At 49.9% G+C, this 11,340-nt stretch overlaps 2 protein-coding genes across 2 annotated transcripts in view; one reads left to right on the top strand and one right to left on the bottom strand.

Moving 5' to 3' along the window:
* Positions 1-1,677: 1,677 nt before the first annotated feature.
* SERPINH1 (serpin peptidase inhibitor, clade H (heat shock protein 47), member 1, (collagen binding protein 1)) lies at positions 1,678-3,872 on the top strand. Its single transcript, XM_009077870.1, has 4 exons — positions 1,678-2,293; positions 2,510-2,608; positions 3,003-3,235; positions 3,394-3,872. The coding sequence occupies exons 1-4, from the start codon at positions 1,711-1,713 to the stop codon at positions 3,694-3,696; spliced, it is 1,218 nt and encodes a 405-aa protein (XP_009076118.1). The 5' UTR covers positions 1,678-1,710; the 3' UTR covers positions 3,697-3,872.
* Positions 3,873-7,419: 3,547 nt separating this feature from the next.
* Positions 7,420-11,340, bottom strand: part of RPS3 (ribosomal protein S3) — a 4,965-nt gene continuing 1,044 nt past the window's right edge. Inside the window, exons 3-6 of the mRNA XM_009077871.1 lie at positions 10,413-10,507; positions 9,493-9,680; positions 8,101-8,301; positions 7,420-7,483 (exon numbers count right to left, since the gene is read on the bottom strand). Of these exons, the coding sequence (XP_009076119.1) occupies positions 8,108-8,301; positions 9,493-9,652 (354 nt within the window). The 5' untranslated portion in view covers positions 9,653-9,680; positions 10,413-10,507 and the 3' untranslated portion in view covers positions 7,420-7,483; positions 8,101-8,107. The remainder of the gene's footprint in view (positions 7,484-8,100; positions 8,302-9,492; positions 9,681-10,412; positions 10,508-11,340) is intronic.

Genomic DNA, 11,340 nt, shown 5'->3' on the forward strand with positions numbered 1-11,340 from the left:
CCCAAAAGGAGGATATAAATCGCCTCCTTCTCTGAGGCTACATAATTCCAACTCTGGCAAAAGGTCTCTGGTGCAACTGCGCACTCTCTTTGCTTGGGGCTACGTGCTGCGTGTTTCCTTCCATATGTAATCCCAGCGGGCCCTTCGCTTCCTGCTCTGGTTGCTTTAACCCTGGAGCTGCCCCACTGCAGCCCTTGTCTCATGCAAGGAGCAGCCTCTGAGCCTCCTTCTCTGAGGCTACATAATTCCAACTCTGGCAAAAGGTCTCTGGTGCAACTGCGCACTCTCTTTGCTTGGGGCTACGTGCTGCGTGTTTCCTTCCATATGTAATCCCAGCGGGCCCTTCGCTTCCTGCTCTGGTTGCTTTAACCCTGGAGCTGCCCCACTGCAGCCCTTGTCTCATGCAAGGAGCAGCCTCTGAGGCTGGCCAGGAGCAGGGTGGGAGGAGAAGACTGTAGCCTTGGGCATGATGTGGATGAAAAGCTCACCCAAAAGCTGGAGGTGGAATTTAAGCCCTGATGATCTGCCATCAGGAAGGTTTGCTTTGAGCGGTGCAAAGTCAGGAGGGAAGGTGTGGAGGCAGGTGGAATGAGCTCCAAAGAGCTTTCAGGCACGGCAGGACTGGTCAGTCTGCAGATTTATCAAAGCTGGTAGCTCAGAGCCCTCGCTGGGGATGGGTGTTGTGAGGAGATGCACCTACCTAAGGCATGAACCTAAGGCTCTACTGCAGAAAATGAGGGTCCACCACCTTCTTCTGCCCCAGTACCTCCCTGGCAGGGCTGTACAGGCAAAACTTAAGTTGAACAGAGCTGACCAGACAGTGTTGGATCTGGAGGGCCCCCTTTGACTTGGCTTAGTGAAAGCTCATGTGCTCCATCTAGTGTCAAGGAAGCCGAGGCTTTGGGGACCAAGCTCAGGTCCCCAGAGAGGACAGTCCCTGCCTGCCATACACTGACTGCTATAGTCCTGGATCAACAGGCAGCACTGTGCTTTGTGGCCTCTGGGTAGCAGAAACATGCTTTTAGTTTTTCCTGACCAGGGCAGAGGTTTGACCTGCTACTCTGGGATCAGAATCATAAAATGGTTTGGGTTGGAAGGAACCTTAAAGCTCATCCAGTTCCACCCCCTGCCATGGACAGGGACACATTCCAGTAGCCCAGGTTGCTCCAAGCCCCATCCAACCTGGTCTTGAACATTTTGAGGGATGGGGCAGCCACAGCTTCTCTGGGCACCCTGTGCCTCACCACCCTCACAGCCAAGAATTCCTTCCCAATAGCTAACCTAAACCTTTCTCTCAGTTTAAAGCCATTCCTCCTTGTCCTGTTGGGATCACATCAGAAATACCTGTTGCTTCCATTCCCTGGCACCTCCTTAAATCATTTTGTGTACATGAACACATAGTAATACAGTAAAATTGCTTAGAAAGGAATCTTTCATTCAACATGCACAGGCTCTGCATGCCAGAGTGCAGCCTGTGCTCCTGAAGATTCATTGTTGCTCAGGGGAAAGCCCAGTGTGACCTTGGGATAGCTGCACCCACCCCTAGTGAAACGTTGATGCAGATGCTCTGGCTGTCACTGGAGCCAAGGAGTGGGTTTCTCTGGAAGAGGCCCTGGGATCTCTGAATGCTCCAGGAGGGGTTTGAATCATACTAATGGTGAGTTCTTCTTATCCAACAGGTCCTTGGAGGTGTTGGGTACTGCTGAAGCCATGTGGATTATTGTGGGGCTTGCCCTCTGTGGCCTGGCTGCAGCAGTGCCCTCTGAGGACAGGAAGCTGAGCGACAAGGCAACGACGCTGGCTGAGCGCAGCACCACGCTGGCCTTCAACCTCTACCATGCCATGGCCAAAGACAAGGACATGGAAAACATCCTTCTGTCCCCCGTGGTCGTGGCCTCTTCCCTAGGCCTCGTGTCCCTTGGGGGCAAGGCCACAACTGCCTCCCAAGCCAAAGCAGTGCTCAGCGCAGACAAACTGAACGATGACTATGTGCACAGTGGGTTGTCTGAGCTCCTCAATGAGGTCAGCAACAGCACAGCTCGCAATGTCACCTGGAAGATTGGCAGCCGCCTGTATGGCCCTGCCTCCATCAACTTCGCCGATGACTTTGTGAAGAACAGCAAGAAACACTACAACTATGAGCACTCCAAGATCAACTTCCGAGACAAGCGGAGTGCCCTGAAATCCATTAATGAGTGGGCGGCCCAGACCACGGATGGGAAGCTCCCAGAGGTCACAAAAGATGTTGAGAAAACTGATGGGGCCCTCATTGTCAATGCCATGTTCTTCAAACGTAAGTTCTTGATACAAGTAACCCAAAACCTAGCCTGAGCCAACACAGAATGCTTTGGGTTGGAAGGGACCTGAAAGAACATCTAACAGCCCAAGGGAAGGTAGACAAATCCTAAGTCCATGGGAGGGAGGCTCTTTGTCAGAGTAGTTAGGAACTGTGCATGAAATTACCACTTGTTCCCTTTCCTTACAAGCTGGATTTCTGTCTCCCCTGTAGCTCACTGGGATGAGAAGTTCCATCATAAGATGGTGGACAACCGTGGTTTCATGGTGACCCGTTCCTACACTGTGGGAGTTCCCATGATGCATCGCACAGGTAAGTTGCAAACCTCGTGCCCTATGTCAAGGCGAACCGGAGTTATGCTCATTGCTGCTCTGTTACCCAGTTTTCCACCAAGTGCTTCCAAGATTGTTTTGCCTCATGGGAGTAAGTGAAAGAAAACAAAGCAGGGTGTGTTTGTTCTGCAGATTCAGTCTGTGTGAGCAGAGAGAATCCATGTTTGCTATTGGGTGCTTGGCTGTTAGGAACACATCCTGGCTCATGACTCAAATGAGAGCCACAGCCAACTCCAGTAATGCTGGGCCAGTTCCCAAATCGGTGTCCAGACTCACTTCTCTTGCTGGTCAGGGAAGTCCAGGGTGAATTTACAAGGCTGTGGGTAGCTTTGCCTCTGCTCCACATCTCACAATTTCCTGCTTCTGATTTCAAGGTCTCTACAATTACTATGATGATGAGGCAGAGAAGCTCCAGGTGGTAGAGATGCCACTTGCTCACAAGCTCTCTAGCATGATCTTTATCATGCCAAACCATGTGGAGCCTCTGGAGAGGGTTGAGAAACTGCTGAACAAGGAGCAGCTGAAGACCTGGGCTGGCAAGATGAAGAAGAGATCAGTGGCCATCTCGCTGCCAAAAGTCATCCTGGAAGTCAGCCACGACCTTCAGGTAAAGTCCTTAAAAACAGTCGGCCCTTACAGTTCTTTGTGGTGGGACAGAAGACAGCAGGATGATGGGTTATCTGTGCCTGTCATCCTTCTAGCAGCCAGGGAAGGATTGCACTGTGTCTTCTCTGACAGGGTTGCTGACTTCTTTTCTCCTTCTAGAAACACTTGGGTGGTCTGGGCCTGACAGAAGCCATTGACAAAACCAAGGCTGACTTGTCCAAGATCTCAGGCAAGAAAGACCTTTACCTGTCCAATGTCTTCCACGCTGCTGCTCTGGAATGGGATACAGAAGGGAACCCCTACGATGCTGACATTTACGGCCGAGAGGAGATGAGGAACCCCAAGCTCTTCTATGCTGACCACCCCTTCATCTTCATGATCAAGGACAGTAAAACCAACTCCATCCTCTTCATTGGCAGGCTCGTGAGGCCCAAAGGCGACAAGATGCGTGATGAGTTGTAGTTAGTTGTTTGGGTTGGGTTTATTTTTGTCCCCAGAGCTTTGGGTTGTGTGTTGTGTTTTTAGTGGGAGATTTCCAAAAAGGGGAAACACTATTTTGTATCCTTCTGGAACCATGGGTGCTAATTCAGACCAGGGTGCATTGTGATGAGAAACCAGCATACACTTTACCTCACCCCAAAATACTTCTTGCACAAACCCACCCCCAGAGAGGAACAGGGAAGCCTGGCACAAGAGGGTCACTGGGAGTGGAAGGGAACCGGCATGCACTGTCTCAGCTAGTGGCACCCTCAGCTGGGATGTCCAGGTTGAAGCCTCCTCCCTGCACTAGTTAAGCCTCCTTGCTCAGTACCTTGCTGCTCCCATCAGCTCTCCACCCTTCCATCCCAAATGCTTCCATCTCACTGCATGCCACTTAGTTTTCTCCCCCTTAGATGCCACGTGGCACCACTCCAGAGATGTTCTGATTGCTTTGCAGCTGTTCCTCACTTCTCTCTTCCTTCTTCAGTGGTGTGGAACAGAGCATGAAGGGCCTGTTGTGCAGTCCAGCTCCATCAGTGGCCCTGGGAACAGAGCAGGACCATGACAGCATGAGATTGCATGGAGTTGTACCTTTCTGTCCTGCCTATCCCTGTGCTTTAGGTCTGTTGGATGCTTCAAACACAGCAGGTCATTAGATAGAACACTAGCTGCAAAGCCAAGGGCGGCTTGGCTCAACACTTAATGGAGAAGAGGCTTAGGGGTGTCAGCAGAGAGGCCAAAAGAGCAGGTGGGACCTCAGGGAAGAGAAACCTGAGGTCCCTTCAACACTCCACTCCTCAGGGGATCACCAAGGGGGTTCTTGGGCCAACATGTGGATTAGGGTAAGCTGAACCCCAAATGTATTTATACTTCTATTTATGCCTAATTAGCAAGTTTCACAGCCTGGTCCAGCCTAGACTTGAAGGCTATTCCTAGCTTCTCTTTAAGGGATATCATCAGATTGATACTGAAGTAACTGATGTGATCCCACAAGCATTGCAGCACGTGGCATGCACTGAGAAACACCACAAGGAACTAAGATTACTGAAATGAGGGAATTCTGTGCATCCCAGTGGAAGTGCCACTTCTCCAAATCCACCACAGAGCAACTACATGGCTTTGCTTTATTTTTATTCCCCTGCCAATGTCCTTGCTGTAAGGTTGCTACATAGAAGCCCAACACTGCATATTCTCAAGTGCTTTCCCCACCTCTGGGAAGCAGGAGGCAATCCCCAGGGATGTATCCCAATGCACAGGAAGCCTGGAGTGTATGCAGGACACAACCCAGTGAATCAGAGCACTGAATCCACACGTAGATTGTTCTGGAGGATGGGAAAGGGGTGGAGGGAAAGGCAAGAACACACCGGGATCTTGTGAGGAATTTGCATCATGTGGATGCAGGTGCCTGGTGGCTTTTACAGTCTCTTCTTGTACCACACCGTGACAGTTGTGTCATTTTGCAATAAAACTTTTTTTCAATGAAGCTCTGGCAGCCACAGCCACTTGCAGGGGTTGGGTGGACTCTTCAAAGACACTTAGGGAGGCTCCTTGCCATCCTTAAATCCAAGACAGCTTCCTTAATGTGGTAATTATGGACAAAAACTGCACTTAATACACAATGCATTCCCATGGCACATAAATCATTAGAAATGAACACTCTCAGGTCAGCTTTTCACTTCACTTCTAATCCTGAAAATGCAAGTCCTCAGCATCATTGATGCTTCACAGATACAGGACCTACTGCCCTGCCCTGCCATCAGCAGAGCAAACAGCTGTTCAAAGATGGCAAGGATGGCAGCTGTTACCCACAGGGATGAGCCTTCCTGACCCTTCGGCTCAAACCTGCTCGAGGTGGCATCCAATCAAGGGAAATAGAGGAGGAAAAAGAGCTGCAGGAGCCTGCACCACCACTGTGGCCACATAGGTGGAAAATCCAGCAGTGTCAGACCCTGCTGTGCCCTTCCACTGGGAAGGGATTACCCTTCTGCCACTCAGAGCAAAACTAAAGCTAGGCATCTCCCCTAGTGTGTGTGTGGGCTGTGCAAGCACACACATCCATGTAGAGCTCCTCATATGCTGGAAAAGCCCCAGGTGCTTGCTGTCTTTCACTGAACAAAAGTAGTGAAGCCATCTCCAACACCAACCACAGCAGGAACATCATCAACCTGGAACAGCAATATGGAAAGGAAGTTAAAAGCTTTCCAGAGCTCCTGAGCTTATCCTGCCCCCCGAGAGAGCTTCGAAGCAGCTTTAAATACTCCTGGTACTTTGTCCTAGGGAAGACAGCACCCAAAGGACACAAAGGAACTAAATGAGCTCCCTACATCATCAGTGGCTCCAGACCACTCAGAGTGGTGGTAAACTCCAACCAATGCACACCAGAGAGGTTCCAGTTCATATGCACATGTGCACACCCTGTTATAGGATAATCAAAAACTGGTTTGGGTTGGAATGGACCTTCCAGTCCTACCCCCTGCCATGGGCAGAGGAGACACCTTCCACTAGCCCAGGTTGCTCCAAGTCCCATCCAACCTGGCCTGGAACACTTCCAGGGATGGGGCAACCACACCTTCTCTGGGCAACCTGTGCCAGTGCCTCACCACCCTCCCAGGGAACAAATCCTTCCCAATGCCCCATCTATTCCTGCCCTCTGACAGTGGCAAGCCATTCCCCATTGTCCTGTCCATCCAGGCCCTTGTCTGTCCCGAGTCCCTCTGCAGCTCTCTCAGAGCCCCTTTAGGCACTGCAAGGGGCTCTAAGGTCTCCCTGGAGCTTTCCCTTCTCCACAATGAACACCCTCAGCTCTCCCAGCCTGGCTCCAGAGCAGAGCTGAAGTGCTCCAGCCCTCAGAGCATCTCCATGGCCTCCTCTGGACTCTCTCCAGCAGCTCCACATCCTTCTGTTGGCGCCCCAGAGCTGGAGGCAGCACTGCTGGTGGTTCTCACCTGAGCAATAATCCCCCCTACTATTTGCACATCTCTTGATCTTACACATCTCTTGGTTCTACCAGTGATCAGCACTGTGAGATAAATAGGCTGACAGACTAGGCTGAAGAGTTTTACACCAGGAAGAAAGAGAGGAAAACCAGCCCTCACCGAGGGACAAAACCAATCTGAACACAGGTCCATGATGTATGCATCTCTTCCCATTCCTGCACCAGACTTTCACCAGGTATTCCCATCTCACCACTCAGGACAGGTTTGAAATCCAGTGTCATTTCTGATGTGACTCCACCTAAGGACACCTGACCCTAAGAGAAGCTATAATCCTGTGGAAGTGATATACTAAACATCTTTAGAGTGCCAAGGAAAATGGATGGACAGACGTGAGAAGAGCATTTAGAAGAATCTAGTAATACTCCAGTTGAAGCCAGAAAGGTACAAACTACTTCAATTACCTTGGATATGATTAAAAACGCTCCCTCTCCTGGAAAACTTGGATAAGGGACTGGGATATAAGTGAAGAGCCATCAGTTCATGCAGTGTTTGTTACTTATGACCCTCTAAATCCCCAACTGCTGCTCCAGCTTGAACTAGAAATCAGCATTTTATCCCCACTTGGTTTTGTTCAGGTTCCCAAGTTCATTCCAGAAGGGTCAAGCTGGAGGAAATGCAACAGAATTCCTTCCATACCGAAGGTGGGAACAAAGCTTTCCTGGAGCACATCTTGCAGAAAAAAAAAAAAGCACCGTGACAAACATTGTCTTTTGTGATTTTATTAAGAGATGTTTTCAGAAAAGTCAAACTTCTGGTTGCAGATGTTACAAACCCTACAAGGAAAAACAAAACACCAAGTGAGCTGGTGGCAAACCATTTCTCCTACCCCAAACAAACCAACAGGATCCAAGTTTTCCAATTCAATGCCATCTCTTACTTCCTGCACTTTGGTCTGTGATCCCCTTTTTTCCCCACTGAGGCAGATGCTGTCAGTCAGATTCTCGATAGGATTTCCAACTGATTATTTACTTACAAGAACAACCTACACACTGTGGCTCATGTTAGTGGCTCCTGACTATCCCAAACTGGATCCTGAGGCAGGAGGGATATATACCCTGTGCTGCACACTGGCAGCAGGTGGTACCATCCAAACACATCCAAGGCACCAAATCCTTCTCAAATGTCTCCAAAGTCATTCCAACTGTGACCCAAATCTGCAAATCCATGCTGTACTACATAGCATGGAACAGGGCACCTGGACAGGGATACTCCCTTTCAGATTCACCATCTCATCTTCACTGTGCTTAGCTGCTTTGCAACATGCCTTAAACCATGTCCTCTTCACCCAGGGCAAAGCTCAAACCCAACCCAGCTTGTCTTCCCAGAATCCCAGATGCCTAACAGCTTTTCCACATGGATCCTCAGCAAACCTACCTGCCACAGCTCCCACTTACCCCTCAGGCAGTGGGAACTGGCTGAGGCATGGCTGGCTGTTCTGGTTTGCCACCTTTCTGCTCTGAAATGGGGGTGGTGGGCAGGATCTCTTCTTTGGGTTCCACAATGCTGACGTGGTCTGGCAGAGGCTTTTTGGGGCCAATCTTTCCACTTGGGTCCCAAGGCAACATAATCTTTACTTTGATTCCCAGTACTCCTACAAAGAGTGACAGGACAACAGGGACATGAAATAAATCAAGCACCAAGGTTAGAAAAATATCTCTGCACAGCAAAACATCTCCTGACAACAACACAGACATACTATAGCAAAAAATCTAATTACTGTGACTTTTATCAGCCTGTTTACCTTTCTCCAACTCATTGCCTTTACCACCTGCAGCCTGGGACTGCAGCTATACCCTCAACTTATTCCAACCCTGGTTTTACACTCTGTCCCCTTCCCAGGATAACTCAGCTCTATATTTCTAAGGAATTCCAGGGCTTTTTTTGTATCCCTTCTCAGACAAATGCCTCTAGGTCATCCAATGAGCAGGACATCCTGGCCAAGGCAGCCTTAGCACAGCACCACAGAACATGGCATTGAGCACGCTGCAGTGACACAAGGACATCCCTTCTGACTCGTCATCGTGTCATCACTGAAGGGAAGGTGGAGAACAGCTCTGACCATGCTCTTATCCCTACACTAGGTGCTCTGCAATTAACTCAAAGCCAGCTAAGATGCACAAGTCATTTGTGTTTTTCCAGGGGGAAGGACAAGTGTAAGCAGGTTTAGCTGGGAAGACTTGCCAGGGCACAGCTATGGAGGAAAACCGTCTGAGAGTTGCTCTTGTGGCACCTGTGTTCTGTCTGCCCATCCCAGGGAGGAAGGAAAGCCAAAATCCCAACTGCCAACAGCTCTTAGGTGTTTCATGTATAAGCTGATTGATTACCAACCTCAGAGGCCACAGAACAAGTGAGAGTAGCTGGAATATGTACAGCCACATTCTCAAACCCTAACACTAGCAAAGTCCATGACTTGGGATGACCACACAAAATTCCACTGGCTGCTGAAAGCCCTTCACTTCCCATTCCCAACTGCAGTTCTACTTCAGATGTCATGTGCAAACTCCACCAGCTGCAAAAGCCCAAGAAAACAAGACTTTCAGAGTGTGAAGCACCAACGGGAGGACAGCTGAACCACTCTATATCAGCAGTGCATCAACATCCTGGGAGTTCCCACCTCACAGCTGCCAGTGGGAAACCTCTGGCACAAGATGCCAGGACTTGAGATCTTCTGTCTCTGAAGCTCAGAGAAGGAAGCTGCAAAGGGATCTGCTTCCCTTTGTGGTTGATGATCTCCAGAGGTCCCTTACCCCCCTATTGTGGGGTTCCTGATCCCAGCACTCACCCTGCCGGAGGAGGACGTGACGCACGGCTGTGTCGACGTAGTAGTTCACTGGATCTCCACTATGGATCATCAAACCATCCACAAACTTCATGGACTTGGCACGCTGACCTCGGAGCTTGCCAGACACCACCACCTCGCAACCCTTGGCTCCACTCTCCATGATGAAGCGAAGGACTCCGTAACAGGCTCTGAGACAGCAACAGCCACATTGTGATCCCACTCTGCCAAACCCACAGGACTCCGAGGAGGTATCCACCCACAATTCCAAGCAATCCCACATTTAGTTGCAACAAAAGCTGTGTCAATGCTGGGCAGAGCAGCAAAGATCTTCACACCATTTTAGCACTGCCAAGCCCAACCTAAGGAAGGCCTTGTGACTTGGTCCTCATCAAGTGGTGGTGGGGGATACACCTACTTTGTAACACAAGAGCAGAAGGTGGCCAGAACACCCATGTCAGGAGTGCAGCTCCCCATTCCTTCTCAGACAAATGCCTCTAGATCGTTCACTGGTGACAGGCTGCGGAAGCACCTCATGCAGCATCACAGAACATGACACCACAGAGGTACCACAGCCACAGTCCTCCTGCCTCTGACTCGTCATCATATCATCACTGAAGGGATCTGAGAGCAAGGCCACTGCCACCTGAGTGACCACACAGCCACAAGGCGTGAAATCAGGTCTCACTCCTCCACAAATTATCACGGAATCACAGAATGTTAAGGGGTCGGAATGGACCTTAAAGATCATCTAGTCCCAACCCCCTGCCCTGGGCAGGGACACCTCCCACCAGACTAGGTTGCTCAAGGCTTTATCTAACCTGGCTTTGAACACTGCCAGGGTTGGGGAAAAGTTTTTTGGGAATGGCACTTGGATCCCAGGCTTTCTCACAGTGCTACCCTGTGCTACTTGCTCTACTCACCGGCGCACGGCTAATCCTCCCAGAAGTTTGTAGCGCAGAGACTCTGCCTGGGCAATGGCACACAGACCCCTCGTGGCCACCTTCTCAGCATAGAGCTGCAGAGGGAAAGAAACCAACTCAGAGACATTTCAGGAGTCTTGGAACCACGGAATCACAGAATGAGTTGGGCTGGGTGGGATCTTAAAGCTCATCTCATTCCACCCCCTGCCATGGGCAGGGACACCTTCCACTAGACCAGGTTGCTCCAAGACCCATCCCAACCTGTCCTGGAACACTTCCAGGGACGGGGCAGCCACAACATCCTGGGAACCTGTGCCAGTGCCTCACCACCCTCACAGTAAATTTAACTTCCAATTTAGCAGAACACAGGAGCTTCATTCTACTCTACACAGTTAGTCCTTCCAGTTACAGGCAGAAACTTTTTGCTCAGACAATATACTCCCATAACTCCTCTGGTGCCTGTCTCCTGTTCCTGGCAGCGCTGAGACACACTGATGCCATTCCATGGAAAGACTATTCCAAAATCCATGGTGCAGTCTCAAAGAGCTGCTGCTTCAAATTGCCCCAAACCAGTATCACTGAAGAGAGGTATCCAAATACAAAATTTGCTTGAAAAACAGTTTTTACAACATATCAGTTAGGCAATATCTGCTTAAGGATTCAAATCAACCCCCAGAAAAGGTTTAGGTTTGGGAAGATGGTGTGAGATGTACTAAATCCAACACCTCAAAGAGACCTAAGTCTGACGTTCTGGAAACAGCAGACATGCAAACTCACACACACACACACACACACACACACACACACACACACACACACTGTATTCCCAGCGTGCTGTGTCAGGGGTTATGCCATTCAGTGTGTTTAAGCACTTGGAGACATCAGCAAACGTTCAGTGTATGATGTGATCCAGCACCACTGGCCCAGC

Source organism: Acanthisitta chloris, unplaced genomic scaffold (assembly GCF_000695815.1).
Source record: "Acanthisitta chloris isolate BGI_N310 unplaced genomic scaffold, ASM69581v1 scaffold6547, whole genome shotgun sequence".
NCBI lineage: Eukaryota > Metazoa > Chordata > Aves > Passeriformes > Acanthisittidae > Acanthisitta > Acanthisitta chloris.

Coding starts and splice junctions, on each gene's coding strand:
- SERPINH1 (XM_009077870.1), top strand. CDS start 1,711: ATGTGGATTATTGTGGGGCTTGCCCTCTGTGGCCTGGCTGCAGCAGTG. Junction 2,609..3,002: donor TCCCATGATGCATCGCACAG/GTAAGTTGCAAA, acceptor TCTGATTTCAAG/GTCTCTACAATTACTATGAT. Junction 3,236..3,393: donor AAGTCAGCCACGACCTTCAG/GTAAAGTCCTTA, acceptor TTCTCCTTCTAG/AAACACTTGGGTGGTCTGGG.